General features: G+C 35.9%; 5 protein-coding genes across 11 annotated transcripts; 3 read left to right on the top strand and 2 right to left on the bottom strand.

Moving 5' to 3' along the window:
* Nucleotides 1–2,252: 2,252 nt before the first annotated feature.
* On the bottom strand, nucleotides 2,253–5,437 carry LOC145214054 (uncharacterized). Of its 3 annotated transcripts, XM_080082488.1 has the most exons (7): nucleotides 5,180–5,437; nucleotides 4,986–5,106; nucleotides 4,358–4,480; nucleotides 3,139–3,242; nucleotides 2,772–3,063; nucleotides 2,590–2,713; nucleotides 2,253–2,514 (listed from the first exon to the last, which is right to left on the bottom strand). In XM_080082488.1, exons 1-5 carry the CDS (start codon nucleotides 5,302–5,304, stop codon nucleotides 2,934–2,936), a joined length of 603 nt encoding a protein of 200 aa, XP_079938614.1. In that variant the 5' UTR covers nucleotides 5,305–5,437; the 3' UTR covers nucleotides 2,253–2,514; nucleotides 2,590–2,713; nucleotides 2,772–2,933. The 3 variants fall into 3 exon arrangements, with proteins under 3 accessions (XP_079938614.1, XP_079938613.1, XP_079938615.1); XM_080082487.1 differs by having other exon boundaries at nucleotides 2,590–3,063; XM_080082489.1 differs by lacking the exon at nucleotides 2,772–3,063.
* Nucleotides 5,438–11,667: 6,230 nt separating this feature from the next.
* Nucleotides 11,668–14,432, top strand: LOC145213594 (group XIIA secretory phospholipase A2-like). Of its 3 annotated transcripts, none has more exons than XM_080081940.1 (5): nucleotides 11,668–11,856; nucleotides 11,956–12,197; nucleotides 12,912–12,979; nucleotides 13,090–13,270; nucleotides 13,951–14,432. In XM_080081940.1, the coding sequence occupies exons 2-5, from the start codon at nucleotides 12,008–12,010 to the stop codon at nucleotides 14,070–14,072; spliced, it is 561 nt and encodes a 186-aa protein (XP_079938066.1). In that variant the 5' UTR covers nucleotides 11,668–11,856; nucleotides 11,956–12,007; the 3' UTR covers nucleotides 14,073–14,432. The 3 variants fall into 3 exon arrangements, with proteins under 3 accessions (XP_079938066.1, XP_079938067.1, XP_079938065.1); XM_080081941.1 differs by having other exon boundaries at nucleotides 11,668–11,888; XM_080081939.1 differs by having other exon boundaries at nucleotides 11,668–12,197.
* Nucleotides 14,433–14,463: 31 nt separating this feature from the next.
* On the top strand, nucleotides 14,464–20,555 carry LOC145213592 (uncharacterized). Of its 3 annotated transcripts, none has more exons than XM_080081934.1 (10): nucleotides 14,464–14,583; nucleotides 14,908–15,034; nucleotides 15,644–15,733; nucleotides 15,967–16,163; nucleotides 16,290–16,338; nucleotides 18,120–18,231; nucleotides 18,661–18,771; nucleotides 18,845–19,000; nucleotides 19,647–19,802; nucleotides 19,900–20,555. In XM_080081934.1, exons 1-10 carry the CDS (start codon nucleotides 14,466–14,468, stop codon nucleotides 20,086–20,088), a joined length of 1,305 nt encoding a protein of 434 aa, XP_079938060.1. In that variant the 5' UTR covers nucleotides 14,464–14,465; the 3' UTR covers nucleotides 20,089–20,555. The 3 variants fall into 3 exon arrangements, with proteins under 3 accessions (XP_079938060.1, XP_079938061.1, XP_079938062.1); XM_080081935.1 differs by having other exon boundaries at nucleotides 20,488–20,547; XM_080081936.1 differs by lacking the exon at nucleotides 19,647–19,802 and having other exon boundaries at nucleotides 20,488–20,554.
* Nucleotides 20,547–22,549, top strand: LOC145213593 (uncharacterized). The gene is made up of 5 exons (XM_080081938.1): nucleotides 20,547–20,641; nucleotides 21,010–21,145; nucleotides 21,376–21,451; nucleotides 21,583–21,719; nucleotides 21,866–22,549. Exons 2-5 carry the CDS (start codon nucleotides 21,035–21,037, stop codon nucleotides 22,409–22,411), a joined length of 870 nt encoding a protein of 289 aa, XP_079938064.1. The 5' UTR covers nucleotides 20,547–20,641; nucleotides 21,010–21,034; the 3' UTR covers nucleotides 22,412–22,549.
* Nucleotides 22,550–22,739: 190 nt separating this feature from the next.
* On the bottom strand, nucleotides 22,740–26,007 carry LOC145213591 (uncharacterized). Its single transcript, XM_080081933.1, has 9 exons — nucleotides 25,606–26,007; nucleotides 25,361–25,512; nucleotides 24,860–25,035; nucleotides 24,643–24,768; nucleotides 24,302–24,411; nucleotides 24,102–24,212; nucleotides 23,962–24,033; nucleotides 23,718–23,903; nucleotides 22,740–23,572 (listed from the first exon to the last, which is right to left on the bottom strand). The coding sequence occupies exons 1-9, from the start codon at nucleotides 25,762–25,764 to the stop codon at nucleotides 23,099–23,101; spliced, it is 1,566 nt and encodes a 521-aa protein (XP_079938059.1). The 5' UTR covers nucleotides 25,765–26,007; the 3' UTR covers nucleotides 22,740–23,098.
* Nucleotides 26,008–26,075: the final 68 nt, after the last annotated feature.

Genomic DNA, 26,075 nt, shown 5'->3' with positions numbered 1-26,075 from the left:
CAATGCATTTTTTGTTTACTGTCGACCAAGATTTCGGAATGTGCTATGCTACTCCCTTGGACAGTAACAGCATTGCACATCTGTACCTTTGCTATCTTACGTTTTGTGGCAAGCAAGTGGCCATTCAAGAAAATATCCAAGTTACAAGCAAAGGTCAGTTCCTGCAAATTGATGGAATTTTTCTGAAATGACTCTTATTTTCGACAAATAAAGCGTCTAGTTTAACAATCCGTCTTATTTGTAATGCAAAACACAAGATCTATGTATCCATGCCTAAAAAATCAACGTTTTGTAGTGGCTTGCTGCGGACCAGTGTTGTGCTAGTAGACGCTATGTATTGTCTAATTACTCTGTTCCTGAAGAATAAGGGTCTACGACTAAAGTAAGTTTGCTCAAATATACATCAAAAGCCTTTAGAACAGATTGATCATTTTGTTGACAGCTTCATGTTTTGTGCGGAGATTTTTTACATTGCAATTACTTGCATTATCACGATTTCCACAAGTGCCCTGATCACCTCAGTTTGGACAAACAAAAAACGCCGTGCACGCCTTCAACTGTCAGGTACTTTATTACTACAAGCGATCTAGAATGTGTATTGTCACATAACAATTGCCAAATGTTTACAGATGAAATGAAAAATCGGCGGAACAAAGAAGACAGATTTATCATCGTTCAACTTGTTCTAATTGTCATTTCATTCTACGTTGGGTATATACCTGCTATTGGTATGTATGTAAATGCAAATTTTAATTGAAATAGTTGAAATGCTTTATTTTTTACCAATCTCAGTTTACATTCATTGTCACACGGCGATGGACAAAAGCTGCAACACAGCACACTTTCGAAATGTCATCTACATATTTATTATTGCAACACGAACAATACATTGCAACACGAAAAACACAGATTGATTTAGGTGTACTGAAAGCTTCAGTTACTAAGTTCTACATATTTATTCGTTTGAACGAATGTCTTAACCCAATTTTTTATAACATCGCTTCACGGTAAACGATTCACAGCTAATATAAGGTAGCTTAACATTTTTTCACCTGTGTTCTTTCTTTCAGGAAACTTCGGAGTGCGACCAAAAGTTTGTTGAAACGTTGGTGGAAAATTGCATCATCACGTTGTCGGAATACATCCAATAGCGCAGCATCTGCACATCAAACAAGGATCCTAAATAATGATAATGATGAGAATAGGCTATAAGTGGTCAAACAAAATATTGTAAGATAAACTGCCACTTGCATGCCACAAAGCGCAAGACAGCAAAGGTACAGATATGTAATTCTGTTACTATCGTATAGGTACACAAGCAACATTTTCCTAAATCATGGTCTCAAAGAACCAAGGTAGTTGCGTAGAAACAATTTAGTTACTTGAAATTTAAACCGATAGGTATAAATAATCATAGTAGGGTGCACCTTACCTATTATTGAAAGCATTAAATCGAATAAAGTCGGTCTCCAAAGCATTTCCAATGCCAATTGCTAAATGATTACGCAAAGACTAGAAAAATTTAACTTTCGGTGGGACTCAAAACCTTAGAGTTAGACGGAAGCCTTCGTGTTTGGCGCTCAACATTACAATTGCCATCAGGTAAAGTTGTCAAGTAAACTTGAAGAAAGACCATCAGTGTTTATTAGGTAGAAAATAAGTGTAGGTTGCTTGGGTGAAAAACTCAAGATTGGCTATAAATTAAGTAACTTTTGACAATAGAAAAAATACTACAAAGTTTATGAAGAATACGTATATTTTACCTTAACAAACAACACAAGCAATATAGGCCAAACGTTATATAAGTGTAACAGGCTTAATCTTTTGTCATGAGCCGTTTATGTAGGCGCATATAATTAAGTTTCGGGGTGTCGGTTTATGTGTCAGTAATAACTTTTTTCCCCAAAAAAATCTAATGAATTGCTGTGGTACTTCTAGTTTTCTTGATAAGGCACTGTTCGTAGTTCTTTCCATAAAATTCTCAATAAGCTGCGATAGCAATACATTTCAAAACTTTCTAGCTTAGAGTGATCGGTTGCTCTTAAATGCCACGATTCGCAAGCAACTTGCTTAGGGTTAGGCTATTGCTGATGGTCTTATCTTTCCAAATGGAGTAAAGCTCTTGTGTCACGGTTCTCGCTATTGTTAGCCTCCGATTGATTTCAGAAGAGTCACTTCCAGAATCACTTATGTTTGCTCCCAAATAAGTGAAACAGCTGACTTGTTCTAAACAGAGAATGTTACAAGCAGACCAAGTTTTTGTTTATGTATTTTAAATATAACTGTATGTGTTAACGGCGTGAAAGACAACAAAATGTAAATAAACAAATAAATGAACACCATAATTATTGTGCGACATCCGAACGATCTGTGATTCAGAACTCATCCTCATCATTTTCATCGTCTTCGTTCCTTGTCGAAGCACCGGATGCTTCGGTGCTGGCACGACAGCACTTGGATAAAACAAGTTTCCACCAACGTTTTAACAAACGTTTGGTGGCATTTCGAAGTTTGCTGAACAACGGAGGGGTTTCTTTACAAATTGCCAGGCAGTATTTCTTTTTAAATTCAATTTTCAAATACTCATACCTTGATGCGATGTTGTAAAATACAGGGTTAAGACATTCGCTTACGCGAAGAAACAAGTAGGACACGTTCTGGAACTCGATTGTGTTGCATCTATCGTCGACCACAACGTAGCAACAGGGGATCACTAAAAATCAACAAGGATCAGATCCACAAACACACAAGCACGCACAATTTTTTTCTACCTATACCGGTAGGTATGTAGGCAATGTAAAATGAAATGACAATAAGAACGAGTTGTAACATAATAAATTTCTCTTCCTTTTTCCGTCGAATTCTAACTTCCTCTGTAAACAATGATTACTTAAGGTAAAATGCATTTGTTATGCTTGCATTTAATAACCATATTATATGCCTGATAGCTGAAGTAATGTACGGCGTTTTTTATGGACAATCACCGTGGCAATAAGAGCGCACGTGAATGTGGTGATAATACAAGTGACCGCAATCCAAAAACACACCACCACATACATCAACCTGTGGGCAAAAAACGGCATAATTCCAAAAGTGGAAAATTACTAAACTACTGAATCACATTTGTATCTATTTTACCAAGGTATTGTTTCGCTGATGAATAGTTTTCCGCTTTTGATGAGAATTGACATCAACACACCATCTAACAGCACGATGCCTATCCACAATGTCGCAGCTATAAACTGTAAGAAATAGTTTTATTTGTCTTCTTTAATTTGTTATTCTGAACTAGGGTTGCACAACTTTTCGGCCTTGTACATGTTTAATAAAATTATGTACCGCCGTACTTTGATCAAAACTGTGTTGACGTGTGTCTCCTTTTTGGAGACAAGCTATCATAAAAATTATCACGCAACTGTATAAAGCCGTGAAAAAAGATAAAGGCTATGAAGCTATGTTAAAAAGTAAATGACTTTGTTACAAAAACGGGCGACCCAAACTATTTTTTAGACTCAACTTTTGGTTGCGACCCATGCTCTAGGAAAGTTGTTGTGCTTGCCGAAAATTTTTATTTTAATGTAAGTTCGAGATTACAAGATAAAAAAAAACGAACAACAACATGAAACGTAGGCAAAGAAAACAAAGAGTATCCAATACTGTCTATAACTACTAACTTAGTTAACTAGACATAACCTGTTACCAGAAACAGCTTAAATGCAATTTTAAAATGCACAAAATTGAGTCAAAAACAGAGAAACATAAATAACTGTCGCACTTTATTTTAGTGCGAAACACATTAAATGTTGGTGCAAAACGAAAAGTTATCGATAAAATGTCGTAAAAAGTGCAGAGATGCAACTTGCTGTACATTTTGCTTGCCATTTAAATATCAACATAACGGATTATTTGGGGAAAAATCATTCATCACGAAAAAATCAGTTTAATTTTGTTAAAAAGCCCATATAAATGATCTGCATGAAATACAGCAGTGTTGCTATTATTTTAAAAATGCTGCCATTGTTTGTTTGTTTATTGAACCATTTTATATGTCTAACGCGATACGAAAGTGCCAAATTGCATAATAATTTCGGATATGAACATTTCAGCGTAATATTGGATGCTAACTTGCTATTTTTCATTTCAATTTGCCCTTATATAGACTTTTACAAAGGATAAATTAATACTGAGCATAATTAAGTTTAAGTTTGGTTTTGCCCGCCATGACACAGTTTTCTTACGTGACCCGTTTTACAAAGTAATTACCCACTCCTGTTTCACGGTGTCGCTGCAGCGTACTACTGTTAAGACGTGAACCCATGACCAAAGGAAATTCGCATTTCAGTCAGTGCATACTGACCTTTGCCTGCAGTGTTGAGACCTTTCTAAAAGGCCATTTGAATGCGACAAAGCGCAATATAGCAAAGGTGCAGATGTGCAAGGCTGTCACTGCCGCCGGTGTCATAACAACATTCTCCACAACCTTGAGAAAAATTATGTTGGTAGATTAAGGTTCACTAAGAATGCAAACCATGTTTATGACGGATCAGTATGTCAATATCATGAAATATGTGTAGACCCTTTTCGCCTAACTTACATCTTCATTTAAAACGAATTTATCAATAAACGTTGACATTTATCTGGAAGTTGGTTACGTGAAATTGTTTAAGTTTAAAAAATGTTGTCATAAAATAAATGCGGTGTTGCTTCAAAGCAAAGGTTCGAACCTCGACCAAAGTAAAACTTACTACGGCGTAAATTGTTTGTATTCGAAGTAAATACAAAAATACATAGGTTTTGACATAGGACTAATATAGTCTTTATCTGAAATGGTTTGGGATTGTTTTGTCAAGAAAAAAAACAACATATGGGTCAATATTGTCCCCAAAGACCAAAGGGTAAACAACGTTTTAACCAGTGCTTTAAACGTTTTTGCCCTGGATTTCACAAGAGTGAGCAGAAATAAAAAAATAAAAAGCATTGCTAACCCCATAAACGTGATTGTGATCAAAACCAAGACAGCATACAGCGATGATCCCCAACATGCTGACAAGGGCAGAAATTATGTCCGAAACACAAAGACTGACAATTAAGGTGTTGAACGGTCCCCTGAAAACCAAAAGCAACATAAACGTAAAAACAAGTCAAATGCAGAATACTACAAAAGATACCTAATTTTTACCTTAAGTCTTTTGAGCTTACAATCACAGTTAACGTCAGTAGGTTGGCAAGGAATCCAAATGCACCCAAAAGCAGTAGCATATATGCTATAGGATTGCCAACATCCTCAAAATGCACCTCACCCATTTTTTAAATAAATAATCCTGCAGTAAGCTGAACTATTTTCGGAACTGTAATCAAGTTGACTATATTTCTGGTTGCAATAACATTACCATCAACTGTAATTACAAAATGATAAAGACCTACCACTTTAAGGGCACTTCAACCTGCCCTACAAAATCACAGAGGCATGAATATATATCGCGCCACGCTCTAAATTTCATTTAAATAAATCTAACCACATTGGTGTTAAATTCTTCGAACCAAACCAGTGAATCCAAGAATGCGGGTCATGACCCCATGCATGGGCGTCTGCAGGAAAAAATACAGGGGAAGTCAATACTATCGTCACTTTGCAGTTCGATAAACGGTATTTCAGAACAAAAATCATCTGACTGTGCTACTCATTCTTGCCAATCCCAAAGTAGCAAAATATAATACAATAAACACAATATTAACTATCAGTGAATTTTGTTGTTAAACATTTAGCCATAAATCATACCATTACTCGTCAAAATAGGCCAATAATCTCCCAAAGATAAATACCGATGGTTAATACAAAAAGCATTAAATAATATTTGCGAAAACTTTAGATGGTATACCTATAATTATTGTTTTTCATTTTGATTTAGATAAAGCTTAAAACAAAACAAAAAACGGAACTCTGAAGTTACAACTACTGACAAGATAGTCAAAATACGCTTTTACTGAACTATATTGCGATAACACTTCAACGTCAACCGTTTCCTTCAAACCTACCATTTTTTCGAACTTTTGTGTATAGTACACAAAACCGAATCAAAACATTTATTCCCTTAGGTCAGAATCTAATCCAATTTTATAACCCGTCAAAAACAGTTGAGCTCAATTAAATGCGTCAAGTTGGTTTAACTCTTAGCATATATATTTGATATCTGCATATTATTAGTTTCATGCTTTGCCCGACGTTATGCCGAATGTTATGTTTTTTTAGGCTTAAGACATGCCCTTTTTGTTTTTGTGTAATGAATTGAACTGTAAGTTACACGGCGTGAATGACAACAAAATGTAAATAAACAAATAAATGAACGCCATAATTATTGTGCGACATCCGAATGATATGTGATTCAGAACTCATTCTCATCATTTCCATCGTCTTCGTTCCTTGTCGAAGCACCGGATGCTTCGGCACTGGCACGACAACTGTTGAACGAAACAAGTTTCCACCAACGTTTCAACAAACTGTTGGTGGCATTTCGAAGTTTTCTAAACAAAGGACGGGATACTTTATAATTTATCAGGCTCTATTTTTGCGTTGAATTTAGCCTGAGATTTACAAAACTCTAACCTTGATGCGATGTTGTAAAATACAGGGTTAAGACATTCGCTCACACGAAGAAACAAATAGGACACGTTCTGGAACTTGATAGTATTGCAGCTGTAGTCAACCACTGCGTGGCAACGGGTGATCACTAAAACAAGCAATGATCACACTTACACACACACAACTTTTCGACGACTTTAAAGATTTAACAGATTTGTTTTCTACCTATACCGGCGGGTACGTAAGCAATGTAAAATGAAATGACAATGAGAACGAGTTGCAAGACAATAAATTTATCTTCCTTTTTTCGTCGAATTCTAACTTCCTCTGTAAAGAACGAATATTTAAGGTAAAACGCAATTTGTTATGCTTGCACTTATTGACCATGACATTATACCCGATAGCTGAAGTGATTGGCGACGATTTCTATGGACAAAGACCGTGGCAATAAGAGCGCATGTGAATGTGGTGATAATACAAGTGACAGAAATCCAAAAACACATACAAATATACATCATCCTGCGGATAAAAATCCCGTAATTCTGTGGAAAATTACTAACGTACTTAATCATATTTGTGTAATAAGTTTTACCAAGGTGTATTATTTTTTCCGCTGATGAATAGAATTGACAACATCACACCATCTAACAGCATTACGACTGTCCACAATGTTGCAGCTACAAACTGTAAAATATTTATTTATTTGTCTTCTTTAATGTGTTCTCATGTGTAATAAAATGTGTGTGCTGGCGTACGTACATTGATAAAATTTTTTTACAACGCACAAAGTGTAACAATAGAGATTGTGACATCATATATAACTTAGAATGGTCGTGAGAATACAAGGAATCCTTAAGGCAGGGTTTTATCAAACCCGCGACCCCAAAGCTGCATGCAATTCCAAAGGTTTTTTTATAGCTTATACTCTTTAGATTTTCTGTTTCGCTCAGGGCGAACTAACGTACGAAGTTGCGTTTTGTAGTAGAGTTCTTACGTTCCAATCGAGTAGCCGTTTACACGCATAGTTGCATGTTAGTGCGAAATCCAACCCGAAAGTTCAAACCGAAAACCCGCACAAAACCCGATTTTTTTGTAATATACCAAAATTATGCCCATAACGTAAATTTATTAACGTGAAATTACAGCACAAATGTGGCCTAGTGTGAATTCAGGCCCAAATCAGGGCCTTTTTATTCCAACTGGAGCCAAAACCGGATCCACTGACAACCCTTAAACAAGTCATAAATATTATTCTATGGTGTCGCAGCAGCAAACTACTGTGGCCTTGTGACACAAGGATGTCGACGGTTGGTGTTGTGCCTTCGTATTTTAGTGACTATATCACGTTGCAGGTATATACTGACCTTAGCCTGCAGTGTTGAGATCTTTCTAAAAGGCCACTTGCATGCGACAAAGCGCAATATAGAAAACGTGCAGATGTGCAAGGCTGTCACGGCGGACGGCACCAAAGCAACATTCTCCACAACCTTGACGAAATTTATTTTGGTAACTTATATAAAGTTTAACCACGAATGCAAAATATTTTTATGATGGAATCAGTAAATGAATATCATGGAATATTTATAGCCTATTTCGCCTAACTGACATCTTCATTTACAAAGAGTTGACATTTATCTGGAAGTTGGTCTTGTGAAATTGTTTAATAAGTTTAAAAATGTGGTTACGAATTAAATGCACTGTTGCTTCAAAGCAATTAAAGGTTTGAACCTCGTCTAAAGTGAAATTTACTGATAAGAATACAGAGGTTTTGACGTACCTAAGGACTATTATAGCCTATATCTGAATTGTTTTAGGATTGTTTTGTTAAAAAACGGGTTGGTCAATATTATCCTCCAAAAGATCAAGGGGTAAACAAAAGCCTCTGCTTTAAACGTTTTGCTCTGGATTTCACAAGAGTGAGCAGAGATTAAAAATAAATAAACAGTGCTAACCCTATAAACGTGATTGTAATCGAAACCAAGGTGGTATATAGCGATGATCACCAACAGGCTGACAAGGGCAGAGATTATGTCCGAAACACAAAGACTCACAATTAGAGTGTTAAACGGTCCCCTGAAAACCAAAAGCGAAAAAAGTAACAACAAGTCAGATGCAGCATACTACTGAAAATACTTAATATTTACCTTAAATCTTGTGAGCTTACGATCACATTTAACGTCAGTAAGTTGGCAAGGAATCCAAACGCAGCCAAAAGCAGTAGAATAGGATTAGCAACATCTTCGAAAACCACCTCACCCATTTTTAAAATAGATGTGCCTGCAGTGAGCTAAACTATTTCTGGAACTGTAAACGTGTTGACTTTATTTTGTGTTGCAATAACATTATCATCAACTGTAATTAGAAAATGATCGAGGCGTATAGACCTACCATTTATGGACACTTAGACCTGCCCTACGAAAACATAAGGCATATGTTTATACATCGCGCCACGCTCCAATCGTCATAAATGAATCTAACCACATTAGTGTTAAATTCTTCGAACTAGACCACTGAATCCCAGGATGTGGGTCATGCCCCCATGTATTGGGCCACCAAGACATTTAGAAAAAAACAAACATCTGTCGCACGGTAGAGCTACTAACACTGAGCATAGGCTTTGGGCCGGTCTGAGAACTTCTGGTAGGTGGCACAACAGAGCATAGACGTTTATGGTGATGACTCGGCAATGATTCTTACCATAAACCCAAATTGCTGTAACAGGGTTGGGTAACGAGTCCTGTTAGTGAAGTCTCAAGTCAAGTCAAGTCAGAAGGGGTTCGAGTCTCAAGTCGAGTCAAGTCAAATGAGGTTCGAGTCTCAAGTCGAGTAAAGGTTAAGATAGTTAATCTATTTGGATGGTTCGTCGCGACTCTTTTTTACCTTAAAACGGACACCGCTTCATTACAGTGAACAAATCTCATCAACGTCCCTTTCTTAGAGTAGGTTTAACTTTAATGAAGCACGTCAATTGGCAATCATTAAACAGCGTGGAAAAGAACGTCAATCTGTTCAAAGGAGTTTTTGAAAACCAAAATTTCATATTTTACTGCATTCGCTAGAGCGTTTGTTCAGTAGTATAAGCGCTTAAAAGCGAATACTTGGTCTTGACATGTACTACAATTGATTACATTAAACCAAGCAATAAATATTACATTAAACAACGCTTAATGCCAGCATAAGAAAGTTCGTACATGTAGCAGCGACTTCGTTACGTTAAATTAAGCAAAATTACCTTCGCACAGTAAATTGCTGCTGTTGTTTGGTTGAAGACAACTGAACAGGTTATCATAAGAAATTTCCGTTTTGTTTGTGAAATAACGAGTCCGAGTCAAGTCTCTACTATGACGAGTCCAAGTCAAGTCGATTCTTTTCACAACTGAGACTCGAGTCAAGTCAAGTCTTTTTAAAAGGTGACTCGAGTCTCCCTATCACTGTCTTATAGTGACAATAACTTTCGTGTAAACCCAACAATTAGTTGTCATACCGGAGTATTATCATGAGTCGGAGCCTGATTTTGCGCCTTTCATTATGAGCTGGGGTGGAGTCGGTGTCATGTTTTTCGAAGCCGGAGCCCAAAAAATCAGACTCTGCACATCTCTGACCAAAGAGATTATATTTTATAATCTCTTTGCTCTGACCTCTGACTATCGAAATAGGAAGCTTGCGCTCTCATGCGTGAAAGTTGTCTGCAGTAGGGTACAGGGTTGCCAATTTGGCGGTTTTGCCGCCAAATACCTCAAAATTGGCGTTTTTTTGAATGTAGTTGGCACCAAAAATAGCAACTGGCGGTTTGGCGGATATTTTTGTAAAATTTGGCGGTTTATGGTAATGGTTGGCACCTAATTGTTTTATTTGGCGTTTTTGCTTTTTTGCAAAGGTTTGCGCTTCTAAAACAACAAATTACTGCTTAAATCCGCTAGCTGCGCCATTACAATGAGTAGGTTCTGTTTCATTGAATTCCCGTATACGTCACACAAGCCCTTTTTGACAAATCAATGCAACAATTAAGAAAAAAAAATATTAACTGTGGGCTAAAGGAGTTTGTTGGACATCATAAAGTTTGTGTTCCAGAAAACATGTCAGCGCCGGCAAGTAGCATCGAGTTTATTTAGTTTAAAATGTTCAACAATGTCATGCAAAAAGTGGAAACCATCGTACGACAGCGAGCGAAAGTATAACAGAAAGTAGGAGGACACTTTTAAGTGGTTGAAGAAGGCTGTTGACGGTTCGGAAAACGGATATTGCACAGTTTGCCATCGTACTATTGGGCCACGGTTAAGTAAGTTTAAAAAGCACGAACAGACAGAAAACCACCGGAAAAAAAATACCATTTAAAGGACAGGCTACACTTAACCTGACAAAAAATCCTAATTCAAATATTAACGACAAGGTTAAAGCAGCCGAATTGCAACTAGCCGTAAGCATGACTTGTCATTGTGCCATGCGTTCAGTCGATTACCTAGGGCAGGGGTCACCAAACTTCTTTTTACTGCGGGCCGGATAAGTTTAATAATGATTCGCGCGGGCCGCACAGTTTTCATATCCTAGCGCCGTCTTTCCAAACTTAGATTTTTATAGGGGCGCCAAGATATGGTCTTTCTACCAACCCATTTAAAGTCTAGTGATGCGACTTTTAAACTGTATAGTTAGACTTATATTTAGGACAATGCTTGTATCTTTCGTCAAAAGTAACCAAAAACGGCGATTGTTTGCGCACAATTAACACTTGTTTGCGACGTAACAAACTGGTTTTGGTTCAATCCATGGCGTTGTAATCCTGTGTCACTACGTAACATAAAATCTACATATCGCGACAGGAAAAGTTTCGTAAGGAGTAGATTAATTTTTAAATGCCACAAAATTATCAATATGATTTGGCAAACCAAAAAATGTGGTCGCGGGCCGGATAAAATGACCTCGCGGGCCGGAAGTAAAATGCTTAATTGTGAGTAAATAAAATCCTTAAGGCGGCATTTTGTGCGCATGCAGGGTTTAGGGCAAAAACGATGTTTTGGGAGTGATTTGTAAAGAATTGTTGGTAAAACTGATTTAAAATGTACACCGCCAGGTGGTGCTCTATTTCTGTAAAATTGGTTTGGCGGTATTTTTGGCATCAAACATTTTTGGTTTGGCACTTTTTTGTTGTGTTTGGCGCTTTTTGGAGAGTTTTTGGCACTATTCTGCGTTTTTTTATCTGGCAGCCCTGGTAGGGTACTTCACCTACGAGCTACGACATCGTTTCGAAACATCACTACGACGAGTGTACAAACTGCAAAGTGCATACCAATTTAGAGTTAGATGTGTCTTGGTGAAAACCAATTTTATTAAAAAAAGTATATTAAAAACGTATTGCGCTTCAAATTTGCATTTTTAAGGATTGAAGACAATATCGACAGTCGACAACGACACTGATTGGTGATTGCTAGAATGCCCATCTCGATGGCAGTTCGCGGGTTTCTTTGCATAATACTGATTGTGCGCTATTTGGTATTAACAAATGCATTTCTTGACATGGATCCCAGGACAGTTAAAAAGGGACTTGAAGCTTTTGCTAATGTGGTCGATGCTGTTAACATTGCATCACAGGATAAGAAATGTAGTTACAAGTGTCCAACTGGTAAGTGAGTTTTATTCGCTATTTTTTTAAAAAAAGTTTGTATGCTTAAATGGTTAGCCTACATTGTGTAGAATATTGAGTAAAAATTTCAGATTCGAATTGTCTGTAGTTTTTGCAAGACCAATTTCAGCAGTCACAAAGCAGAAAAAAGAGACCAAGGCAGGCCAATTAAATTTCTTTGTGTGCAATCTAAAAAATTTGCACATGCAGCTGCCACACTATGCAGACTGGCAGGCCAAAAACGTACAAGTGCCACAATAGGAAAAATGTGTTTTTCTTGGGTCTAATGCTAGTGTTGTGTGAAAATATACCTTTGGGTAACAAGGCAAGTATTTACTTGATCAATCTGGCCCAAAACACTTGTCTTTACATTTAATCTTCTTTCTCTTGGCTTGTTTTAATTGTAAACTCTTCTTTACTGTAAAGTCACAGTTTTGGCATTCGATTAGGAGTCCAAGTTTAAAACAATGTAATTCAACAATATCGGCACCACCACAAATATGATGTTTCTGTTAAATAGCATATTAGATAAAGAAAACTATGTTGTTCTTTTCTGCTTATTTGCACTTATTTGTGACATTTTAATAATGTAAGCACAATATAGACCAAGAACTTTTGGTGTTAGCAGGTCAAATGAAGCAGATAGTATAAATGTAACTTAAACAAAAGCCATCTTTCTAGTTTGCAAAAAAAATTGGAAATTTTTTTATGCAGGTTACAGAAAGTCAGTTAATTATTCACACATACCTACAAGCAATGGATGTGGATCATTAGGAGTTGATGTAAGTAAAGTCATTTAGGCGTTCTGTGTATCTTTATAGATAGCTGGTGTTGTGTTTTGCATATACATATCCCATCATTAAGTTTTCACAATACTATCCCATAATGCAAGGTTGATTTGAGTCATTTATCAAGTCTGGAAGCATGCTGTGATGAACATGATGTTTGCTATGACACCTGCAAAATGGACAAAGAAAAATGTGACAATTCCTTTTACCAATGTCTGATGAATTCATGCACACGAATGTCAAGCAAAAGAAAAAGAAATGATGCTGCTACTTTTACCATAAACAGTAAGATGATTTTTCAACAAAAATACTGAACCAAAAACCAATAACTGTTTGTTGAGAATAAAGTTGGCGCAACCGTCTTGTGATCACAAGGTCATGGGTGCTAATCCTATCTCGGTAGCTTGTGTTTCCCTGAGCAAGAAACTTAAGCGGCATTGCTCCAACCCAGTGGTTCCCGATGGGTTGAACTAAATTGAAGTCACCAACTGCCTTAATTTGAAAAAAATCAAATAAAAAATGATTATCGCACTTGCAATAAAAACAAGCAGCTCAACGGCGGACTCGTTGTGAGCATAACGCATTCAGGCATTGCCCGCCCACTGAGGATAAAAATGAAACAAACAAAAACTTTTTTTACTGTTTTTGATGTAAGTACAACTTGGTAATCGCAGGTTTATTTACAGACTATAGTTCCAGGTGTTGAATAAAATAAAACTAAAAAATTGATGCACAACTGGCAACAGCTCTTTTCACTGACAAAAAGCACTGTTTACTTCTGTTAAACGCAAAACATGAAGATTTTTTATTTACTTGAACCAATTTATGATTTGGCTGAAGCGAAATTCAACAAAACTTGGTTGTGTTTAAATGTTTTTCTGATGCAATAACTGTGCTGTATCTTACTGGTTTGTTACCACTAATGTTTCTTAAAATATTTTTTAAATATATACATTTTCTTTCAGCATGCAAGATAACGGCTGGGCTGATTTATCAGGGAGTGGTTTCACTTGGGTGTAAATCTTACCTTGATGCTCAGAAAAATGCTTGCAAGTGTGTTTTGTATAATCAACGAGAAGATTTGTAAACATCAGTTTGACACAGTATAAATTTCTGTGCTTTGCTTTTTCTATGCAACAAACTTCTTTTTGCAACAAGTCCAATGTTTTTTTTGTTGCCACTGCAGAACTTATAGGCTGATATTGTGTGTGCTCTTCAATCTTTTGCTTACCAACCACAGTTTGTATAAAGTGCATTGACTATTAAAAAAATATGTTACCTTTATATTTTTGTGCACTTCAAAGAATTGTTGCACACAGAAAGGCTTACATTTTTGTCTCTTATTCTAGTTATGCACTTGTCACTTTTGTGTTGAGAAAACAATTTGAAATGTGTAATGTTGTTTTACATGTTTGCACTAAGGGTTGCAATATTTTTTTATTGTAGATTTTTGTAGATAGGTTTTGTATGTGACATAGTTATGGCTGTATTTGATGAAAGTGGAGTCCCAGTAGAGCTCAATCAAGCTCTCCGAAAGCTGCGCACTGAGATTGAAGACAAAAGGAATGTGATTGCAACAGAAAAACAAAGAATTGAAGGTATGATGTATATATTATTAAAAAGTTCTTACAGTTAAAATTTTTAGTTATGAAAACCTGTTGCTTTACAATATCTGTGAATGTTTTGATTTTAAGTTAACAAGTTTGTTTAAACATTGGTGTGCTGTGCAAACTTTGTCATACAATACAGACGAAAAAGCTTATTATATATTGTTTTTGTAAATACAGTACAATTGGGCAGTTGTTGTATGTGCTATTGTTATATTTTAATGACAGAAACAATATAGATTTTCTATGAGTATATAATTTTTTATTGTGAAATTAAAAAAATGGCATCTGAAAAAGTGTTCATTTTGGATGCAGAAATTAAAAAACAAATAAAAGAAAAGAGGGGAGAATCTATGAAGTTGGATTCAGATAACCAGCAATTGGAAATGGCAATCCAGCACACAAGCTACATTTTTGAAAACCAAAAACAACAAATAAAGATGTAAGTTAAACTGCTTATGTATGGAAAGCATAACTTGCCGAAGGCTTGTGAATAAATTTTGAGGCAAGCTCATAACATTCAGAAGACTTAACATAATATTTTGTGGCAAATAGCATAGCAGCACAAAAATGCGAATCATGTCATTAAAACGCATGGTGCGAAATGAGTATAACACAGGCCTCGAAATGCATAATACTTAACACTCTTCAACAAATGTTATACAGCCAAAGTCTTGTCACCATCTTTACTGACAGGACTTCACATGTTAAAACAGTGTGCACTGTCTGCAGCTAACTTACAATTTTGTTGATTGTTTTTGCAAGTACTCTTTTTGCTGTGATACAAGGTCTTGCTTTCAATTACGCTCACCATCTTAAAACTGTCTTTTGGTATTTAAATAAGTTTTATTACTACTGTAATTCACATATAATTCTTATGACCTGATAATGACAATATCACTTGTCAATAGTCATTATGTTTTACTCAAATGTACTGGCTTTGATTTTTTGCTCAGATTAATCAAAATCGTGAATAGTGTACCTAAATTCACATACAGTTCATGAAAAAAACAATCAAACCTGTAAATACATCGTTTTTTGCAACACAAAGGCTTCACGATACTGAAGAACTGCTGAGAGAACAAGTAAGAAACAAGGAAGAAATATTTGAGAGGGAACAGGAAAACCAGTCAAAAATTCTGTAAGTTCTTTACCTGTTTGTTTTAGGAAGAAGGCTGCCCTTATACTGATGTGCTGCCAGTGGTCAATTCACTTTTAAATCCACAGTTTTTAATAACCGGGTGTGTTTTTTTGGCATTTTTTGGGGATTAATTTAGATATTTTTGCTGTCAGTTTGAAGCAGTTTTTTTAAGTCATGGCGTACATACTACTTTTGCACACCAACAGTACAGCACTATATGTAATATTTTTTAGAGAAGAGTGCAATTCAAAGTATGAAGAGTACAAGGAAAAGGTCCAACAAAGAATGAAAATTTATGACGAAATACCAATGGTTGTGAAGTTAAGGGAACACATGGCAGAAGTAGAAGAAATGCAAGAGGCAGTTAAAACAAGAGAAAAACAGATTGAGGAGCTAAAGCAAGATATAGAAAATAGGAGAGCAAAACAGGGTTTGTTAGTTTATTTAAAGGTTATTGCTACACAGACTATTGATATAATCACAACTTTATTGTTTTATTAGATAAAGGGACTTGTTTTATTACCAACACATGTAAAATACTAATGTCTGTTTTCAGATCCTTCCAACCTCAAGTTTAAGACAATTACTGAATGGGGAGTCGCATTGTATCCTTTTAATGTTCTAATAAAAACAGTTTCATTTTATTATGGGTCCCCTTCCTTGAAGGGGACACATCTTGATTTTACTCGATTTCTTTTTTTTTTTTTTCTTTTTTTTTCTTTTTTTTTTTTTCTTCCCTGAAGTTTGTCCACCCCATTTTGCCCTGAAATGTTTGATGGATTTGGATGAAACTTTCACAGATGGTAGATATGGTTATGTAGATGTGCCATTTGTTTTGTTTGACTCGATAGCCCCAGTGTTTACCCCACTAGCCCCCTAAAATGGGTAAATTTTGAACAATGTCCGAATTGGATGAAATTTGGACAGTTTGTTCATTGGGCCATTTTAGGGCATCGTTTGTTGTGTTTTAACCTGTAGCCCCAATATTTACCCCACTAGCCCCCTAAAATGGGTGATTTTTTAAACAATGTCCGAATTGGATGAAATTTGGACAGTTTGTTCATTGTGCCATTTTAGGGCATCGTTTGTTGTGTTTTAACCTGTAGCCCCAATATTTACCCCACTAGCCCCCTAAAATGGGTGATTTTTTAAACAATGTCCGAATTGGATGAAATTCGGACAGTTTGTTCATTGGGCCATTTTAGGGCATCGTTTGTTGTGTTTTAACCTGTAGCCCCAATATTTACCCCACTAGCCCCCTAAAATGGGTGATTTTTTAAACAATGTCCGAATTAGATGAAATTCGGACAGTTTGTTCATTGGGCCATTTTAGGGCATCGTTTGTTGTGTTTTAACCTGTAGCCCCAATATTTACCCCACTAGCCCCCTAAAATGGGTGATTTTTTAAACAATGTCCGAATTGGATGAAATTTGGACAGTTTGTTCATTGTGCCATTTTAGGGCATCGTTTGTTGTGTTTTACCCTGTAGCCCCAATATTTACCCCACTAGCCCCCTAAAATGGGTGATTTTTTAAACAATGTCCGATTTGAATACAATTTGGACAGTTTTTTCATTATGCTATTTTAGGGCATCGATTATTGTGTTTCACCATGTAGCCCAATATTTACTGCTTAAGCCACCTATTGTTTATAAAACGTCCGATTTGGATGAATTTTTGATAGTTTTTTGAATTTGGCATTTGTAGCTGTCGAATATTGTGTTTCACCCTGCAGCCCTAATATTTACCCTACCAACCCCCCAAAATGGGTGAATTAATCAACAATACATTTTGACAGTTTGTATAATATGCCGTTTTGAGATGTCAGTGTTTTATGCTATTTAGGCACACAAACTTATAACAATGTCTCAATTGCATGAGATTTGGACAGTTTGTAATTTACGTAACTTCTTTTTTTAAGTAACACTACCAATTACTGTGTTTGACTTTATAGCAACGTTTCTTATGGTTGTCTGTTTACAACTTTGCGGTTTTGGGGACCCATGAGTTTCTGCCTGCAGAAACAAATCAAGATTATAAAAAATGTTGGCTAATATGGGACCCAATAAAAATAAATATAGAGAATATATTACAGTTTGCAGAATAGATTGTAGTGTATATGCTATGGTAAAATGTGCTAAGCCACCCTTCTAGTTTCTGCCAGTTTTTAAAAATAATGTTTTTGCAAAAAGTCTTCAGATTATATTTCAAAATTTATTCGGGACCGAGTAATGCATTGTGTTGGTTTCTTTGATGTACTTGTTTTTACAGGTAGTGTAAAAAAGTAACTTTTTGAATTAAAATGGCCATTTAAAGACTTTATTAGTGGAATTGGATCATCAGATTGTGTAGTATATTTTTATTTTCTTTGACCGACAAATACAAGGGCAAAAGAAATGATTAAATTAAGAGATGTCCAGAGAAAAACACCAGAAAATCTGAATCACATCAAAAAATCAAGAAAGGAAATTGAAGAGCTAGAGAGGAAAAAGAACAAGGTTGCAAGGATGTTTCACCATGTTTTTAAAGTTAAAATTATTTGTGTTGCAATTACTGTGTTATAAAAAGCTGCTGAATTTTGTTTCTGTCCATTAGGGTCAGTATCAAAAGTTTTACTCAGTTTTATTGTCTTTAAAACAGATACAGTTTAAATTCTATGTAGATAATTCTAAATAATAACCATTCCAATTTGACAAGAATTTTCTTTTAATTATTCTGAATATACCTAAAAGTGGTTTATAAGTTGCAATGGACCCAATTCGTCTTGACATTATAAATCTTGTGAAGAAAAAATACTTTTAGTGCTGCTAACGTTGTCAAATTTGGTCTTGTTGAAATTTACTTCAAATGGCAGCAATGTATTTTATGGTCGTACATACTTGACAACAGGAAAAAAGTATTAAATGTATTTTCAAAAATGTTTTAAGGTACAAGCTAGACCACAATTGCCAGAACCAACACCAATGGAATGTCAATTTTCAACAAGTGCACCTGTAGAACAGCGAAGAGAAAAAAATAAATTCCAGCTTAAAACCATGGTTGGTAGTTAAACCAAATAAACAGTGTTATTTGGCCAATAAAAAGACCAATTGTTTTATTTGTATTTGACAGCTGCCAAGCTTTGAAGGATTTTTTAAAAAGAAACCTAAAAGTTCTACTGACCAACAATTTGGATCAAGTGGAAGTAGCTTACTTAGCAGTGCAATAAGCAGCAGTTTACCAAATATCCCATCACTGTTTTCTATTCCTGCAAAATCCAATACAACAGTAGGTTTTGTATTTAAATATTTTGTTGTGTATTGTTGTTATGCTCCCTTTTATTTTATTTGTTTTACGAAAACAAATGCATTTAGTTAGGAACATTATACTCCAAATTGAAATGTATTTTTTGCATAAACATTACTGCCAAGGTACTGGTATATATAGAATACATCATTCAACATTTCAACTATCTCTGTTGTCATCGTCAGTCCAGGACTGATACCTTGGCAGTAATGTTTATTATTAAAATGCATTACACATGATAAAACCAATAAATAAAAGCAAAAAAAATATGTGTGTCCATTTTTTTATGCTTGTCGAAGCGGATTGCATTTGTTTTCGCAAAAAAAAAAAATACAGCAACAGATTCAGTGATTTTCACACTGAATTTTTTTAATCTTTTTTCAATGACCCTGAATCGTCGCAATTGCTCTACTTGAAAGGAGATTTTATTAATAGGAAAATATTAACCACACCATTAACAGTTTATGAAACACATTTTAAATTTGTTTCATTTATATTATTCACAATTGTAAATTCTTTGTTTTCACGCATTAAATTCAGCTTGAGTTATTACAGCTTGAACTCCCACAGACAAGGAAAAAGAAAGCATTTCTCAAATCAAAGTGTCACATCATTAAATATTGCTTAGAAATCAACAGAACAGTTGGCAAAACCAGAAAGTATTTGTATGGAAGACAACAGTCATGAAAACATGAAACAAACTGTTGCAGCGAGCAGCCCTGAATCAACCTTACAAAGAAGCAGATCACTTTCTGTTCTTGCTCCTCAAGTTAAACCATTGAAGGTAGAGTTGAGTTAGCACCTGTGTCAAAGCATGTGAATATTGCTACAACACTATCTGCATTCAGCAATTTTGTCTACCGCTACATATAATTTAATAGAAACCAGAAACTTTGAAAAGTACTTCAATGCTTGGAAAGTCATTGTCTGATTGGCTAAAACAGTCCCCAGTTAAACCAAGGCCAAAACAAGCCAAGAAAATTGAAAAAATTGTACCAAGTTTACCAAAAGTTCAGATGGCTGCCAAAAAGCCAGTTTCTCCCAAGAAACCTGCAATAGATTGTGAGTGAAATTTTATTTTACTTACACAGTTGACAGTATTTTGTGTTGAAAAAAATCAGAAGTTATACCAGTTGGGAAATGAATGCAGGTTGAAAACTACAGTTTTGTATGCTGTAGTGTCTTGGGTTTTGAATCATTAAATATTTTCAACATTTTTTATTATTTGTGATTGTTTGTGAATATAAAATGTGTAAACATTACCACAAAAATGTCTGATTGGTTTCTAACTAGATGTTTTCACAGGTTAAAGTAAATGTGTAAACAAGACCTGTTTTTTATTTGACACATTCTAGTATAACTTATTTTAATTTTAATGTATTTTATGTAATTTGTGGCTCTAACAACAGTAATTGGGGTTTGCCTAAGTACAGTGTGTTGATAGTATGTAACCATTACACTCATCTAAGATGAAAAATCAACTCCCAACTGGTCACAACCACCAGTCACTCAACCAGCACCAAAGGTAACAGAGGTACCCCTGATTCGACAAATCCAGGAAAAAATTATCCAGAAGAAAGTGCTAGAACAAGGTGAACAACTCATCTTAGAACAAGTGCAGAGGTGGGTTCAGCTCTACTGAAAAAAAAAAGTGATTAACTTTTGCATGTAAATTTTCCATTGTCGTTATTTTGTGCATTTGAGCCTTTCAAAAACTAGTTTTCAATATTGGCAAAGAAATTTTGTATTTTTCTTTCATTTCTGATTAAGTTTCACTGTAGTAATAACTTTGAATTGTTCTGTCAAATGTGAAAAACATTAATAAAAAAATGCAAAGGAAATGTGATAGCAGGGAGGCGTTGAATAACCTTTATATTTTTAATACAATTGACATAATGATGATAGTTCTAATATTACCAGTTCACCTAATTGTTGTATTAAGCATAATAAATTATTCTATTTTTACATACTTAATATTGATTGCATTATAGTGAACAAAATGATGTTGTGGAAGAAATGGATGATGTTGAAAGTGTTCCAGTTCCCTCTAAAGAAGATGTTTCCAGGCCTAAAACAATGTTAAGCTTCTTTGATGGACCTGTCTATGATGTTCCAATGCCAAGTGTGGTAATGAAATCATTTTATGAAACTAAATGGTAGTACAAGCCTTCTGCAAATTAGAAAAGGACATTTGCACGGGAACAAACTAAAATACAGATATGATATTTGTTGGTTGGGAGCAAAAAGTAATGTTCAATGTTTCAAGGGTCTTCACACAGCATCCATAAGTGTCTTATCTGCCATGATCAGGTCGATTATGAATTTTTAACTCTGTTACTAATGTAAGTTCAAAACAGGAAGAAGAAGCCAATACCAAGAGTCCGATATCAAGCACATCCACCACACCTGAACGAACAAGTAGCATATCCACTGGTGGGTCTTAGTATTTACAATCAATTTTAGGTTATAGTTTTATTCCTATTTTAGCTCAAAATTTGATATTTTTGGTCGTAAAGAGTCACTTGGTTTATCCACTTATTTCAGTAAATATTTTTGAATGCTAGGTTCAACACCAGAAATGGGCAAAGCCATCTTTGAAGAGCACAGAAAATTGCTTGCGGAGTTCGAAGAAATGCCCGGGGATGATTTCCGCATGGCATCTAATTTACAATATGCTGGAGGGGATGCTTTATCATTTCTGGTTTGTTACTTGTATAATGCATACTTCTGTGCAGTTTGGGGACCCATGCGTTTCTGTCTGCAAAATTTAGAGCTTGAAAACTGCCCCATCAGTACTATGAGACATACAATATTCTAACATGGTAAGTTCTTATTTTAAACCAACAGGTTGGACAGAAAACACCATCTCCGGAGACAAAGAAGAATGAATTTGAGTTTGCTGTTCCAACCTTGCCAGGGACAAGCTTAAAGAAAAAGTCAAAATCACCAGAAAGCCAGTTTTTCTTGGGTTTTGGTGGACAGAGCTCTGACAGACAAGGAACCAGCTCTGCATCGGATGAAGTGGAATATGGCAATTTTTCTAAAAGTAGAAGCTCACCAACTAGTTTCAGTTTTGGTGCTACGGAAGAACCATCTTCTAGCGCTGGTTTACCATTTTCATTTGGTGCAGGGTTTGGTTCTTTTCAGGAGAACAGTTCAACCAATAAATCTCCAGTAAAAGGAAACAAATCACCTAATCCTTCATTTTCCTTTGGCAACATGTTTTCTGAAGGAACGTCACCATCTAGTGATGATGGCATGTTTTCATTTAATTTTGGTGGAAACAGTTCTCCTAAAGAGGACCAAAATTTGTTTTCGTTTAATGCACCTGAGAAAGAGCAACCATCCTCATCAGAATTTCTTTTCTCATCAGCTTTTGGATGCCAAAAATAGTCCGCATCTTATTGTTTTCAAACTTCTTGCTTACAAAGTTGTTCTGTTTTATGTTGGTGACTATTTCTTGCTTATTCTTGCATTGATATGTTTCAATTTTAAACATGTTCATGAAATAAAATTTTTCATCACTTTAAAGCAGATGTCATTAAACTGGTTTGCTATCGACCTAAGACATGTGTTTGCAACGTAAAACAAAACTGGCACAAGTTGAACAAACTTAATGCTTTTTGTTGACTGGGGATAAAACTAGCTTGAAGTTATGGCAACCTCAAAGTCTTTTTACAAAGCATTTGTCATTAAATAAACTGACATATCACAAAACAACTTCAAATGTGTAAGGCTTTATTAAATGCTTGCTTGCCAAGCACTAAAATGGTTGAATGGTTAGCGCAAGTCAGCAACTGCACGATGCCCCCCACTCCAAAAAAAATGAAATATAAATCCATTTAATCAACTTGCAATATTGCAGGTAGCATGATGGCTGTTTCATACCAAGCATAACATATTTATAACTTGTCATGGTGATTGTATTTCTAACAGAAGCTGGAAAACAACTGTACCAATGCTAACTTTTATATCCAGCCAGAAAAAGTCAAGCAGCACAAGCAATTGTAACAAAATCCACTTGTTTTGGGTTAGCGAGCAATGAAGCAAAATCAGGAACCAACAAACAAATGTAATTTACTAGGGCCAAGGTTGTGAACCAGACTGGTCGCGTCTGCCAGTTATTCGTACAGTTGCTAGTCCAGGCTGTGACTGTCCAGTGAAGTGGGCTGGGTAATTTCCTTGGGTAGGTGGAAACATAGACATGTCAGTTGCAGGTGGAGTGGTGTGTGGAAAACGGGCAGGGGGTGGGAAGCTTCCCTCAAATGCACCAGGCATTGGAGGAAAGGTTGAAAAGTTTGGTGGCGGTGGTGGTCCACTGGAAGCAGTAAATGGTTGATGAACTGGTGGTGTTTGTGGTCCCCCTTGGGCAGGATATTGTCCAATGTACCCTTGTGATGGTTTGTGTTGGGCAGGAGGTGGTAAAAATGCAAGAGTGGAAGGAACTGTTGTTCCCATGAAAGACTGATATTGGTTGAGGTTACTATAGAAAGAAGTTGACATTTCACTTGGTGCATTTGGTGGTGTCTTGGGCTTTGAAGAACTTGTTGAAACCTGAAGAGAAATGCACAGCACTTGACACATCACAATAACATATATTACAAACTGTTCAGATTTTCAGACAACTTAGGTTAAACTCAATTTATGTGTCTAGTGATCATTTTCACAAAATCAGTTATGCAAGGCATTTTTTTAATACCTGGGTTTTACTGCCTGGTGGCTTTCCCTGTTCAATTGTGCCTCGGTCCCCAGTATCGACAGTATCCATGGCAACCACTTCAGTATTAGAGGAGGCTCGCCTCTGGTTAGAAGATGACTGGGATTTGTTGTTTGATGTGGATTGGTTTTGTGAACTCTGCGAGGAGTGGGACTTTTTTCCTGTAGCCTAATAAACAGCATTTATTACAGTGTGACAAAGTACAAATTATATTGTAAATACTCACTTGGCTTGAATGGCTCTGGGAAGGCTTGGACTTCTGGGAGCTTTTATGTGATTCACTTCTTGAGGTTTTGGCCTGTGCAAATTAATCCAAAATGTTTACTTCACTCTACAGGGATTGATTCTATGTGCATATCTATTTACCTGGGGTTCATTTGTTTTCTCTGCATCCCCAGGTGTCTTTGGTCGCTCGCGTTTAGCTTTTCCAGATGATCCAGCTTTGCCTCCTTTGGCATGCGAATATTGATCCAAAACCTGACAAAGATACCATTAAGTAATATTGGTGGTCTGATGTACTGATTGATTGTGATTTTCTACCAAGTGAAAATGGTAATTGCACATACCTGGTGACAAATATCTTCCAGAAGCTCAATACTTATGTCATCAATAAACTGTTCCCACCACCTGCCGCGATTATATGCCCAATCCTGTGGTTCAAATTTGCACAGTCGACCTTCAAAGACAATAAACTGTGTTTATCTCCACTGGAAAAAATCCCAAAACATGTGTTATGATGAACATAAATTTATAACTGGGATCAGCCCTGAAGCGTTGATGCAGACCAGCAATCACAGAACACTCATATATAAATCATGTGGGAGTGCTTAGTGACAGCTGAATGGGTAAAATGCATTCAATGGGATTTGCATACTATGGTCGAAAAGAAATTTGTATCTGTTCACACCTGCCAAATACATCACTGCGACAGCAACAATTTGTGGTTCCCATTGCAAACATAATGATGTGCACAGGCTGTCGTTAATGAAAGTCCATGACATTTGCACCAACTTCTCAATTTTTGCTCGGTCCCCTACAATTAAAAATCACTTGTTTAGTATATATATTTTAATACATCTGACAAATTATTCATTGTTTGAAAAAGGATGAAACAATTTCCTTACCTTTTAGTGCATTGGCATACTGGACCATATACTTGTAAGGGTGTTCCACTGTTAAATCAAACTTAATTGTTTGCAACAGAACCTTTTCAAAGGTCAACACTTCTTCTTTGGGGTCACTACCAAATTGTGCGAACTGGGCATCATTTAACAAGCTTCTTGCCACTTTAATTAAATCCCTGGGAAACAAAAATACACAATGCTTAAAAGCTTACATACTGAAATAATTAAGGAAAGTAAATGTAACAAACAAAACTAATGCTAATCTACATACCATATTTTGATCTAAAACATTTTAGTCCCTAAAAAAAAACATGGAACTTTCACCAACAAATTTTATATTATTTGGACAAGTTTGTACCTTTCAACTGAAAACACCCATTAAATCTGTTTTGCCAATTTGTAAAGCTGCGTTCTCAACAATGCCAGAAACTCATAGTTACATTTTAGATATTTGAGGTCTTTATTAGCTATACACAAAAATTATGTAAATTTTTTACTTACTTGCATTTTTTCGGAGTTTCCTCTACCTTACCAGCCAGAAACAAGCAACATGTGGCAGTGATGTGTCGTGGGAACTTTTTGAATGAATGAAACATGTAGAATCGATGGAAAAATACTATTCCAGTTGCTATGGTGTCATGATGCAAACCCAGCTTAAAAAGTAACAAAAAACACAAAAAAAGCAAAATATAATGAATGACTCACTTTAAATGTATTCGGTCAAATTACTTTACTCTAACACTTACTCTTGTTCCCATGTCAAAAATAAATCTTGGGCCTTCACGACGATATCTTGATTCGGTTTCTGCATTTATTCCATCTTGCAATGAAGGCGTTTTCTTCAAATCTGCTTTGTCATAATACCAACATGGCATATTTTGTGTTTCACCTTTTTCCACAGTCATTTTGAGTTTGTAGCTTGCAACTTTGGTGTTGCTGTACTGTACATTCAAACTCAAATGGTCCGTTGAATAAAGCAGTTCAATAGCCCAACTTGACTTTAAAACGCCCCCAGACGTAAACACTACAGTGGCTGAACTTAACTGGTGTATTTCATGCAGATAATACAGCACGCCTAAAGTATTTGAATCACGGTTTCGAGTCGACAATCAGTCTCACGCTTACTTTTTTGCAGGACAAGTGAACTTGTCACGCATGATTTCATTCCATAGAAATCTGAAATTATGGTCTTTTACCAGAGCCATTGCAAGGCACA

Source organism: Phallusia mammillata, chromosome 2 (genome assembly GCF_965637545.1).
Source record: "Phallusia mammillata chromosome 2, kaPhaMamm4.hap1.1, whole genome shotgun sequence".
Classification (NCBI taxonomy): domain Eukaryota; kingdom Metazoa; phylum Chordata; class Ascidiacea; order Phlebobranchia; family Ascidiidae; genus Phallusia; species Phallusia mammillata.
Note: the sequence above shows the minus strand (reverse complement) of the source record. Positions and strands in the feature narration are given on the sequence as shown.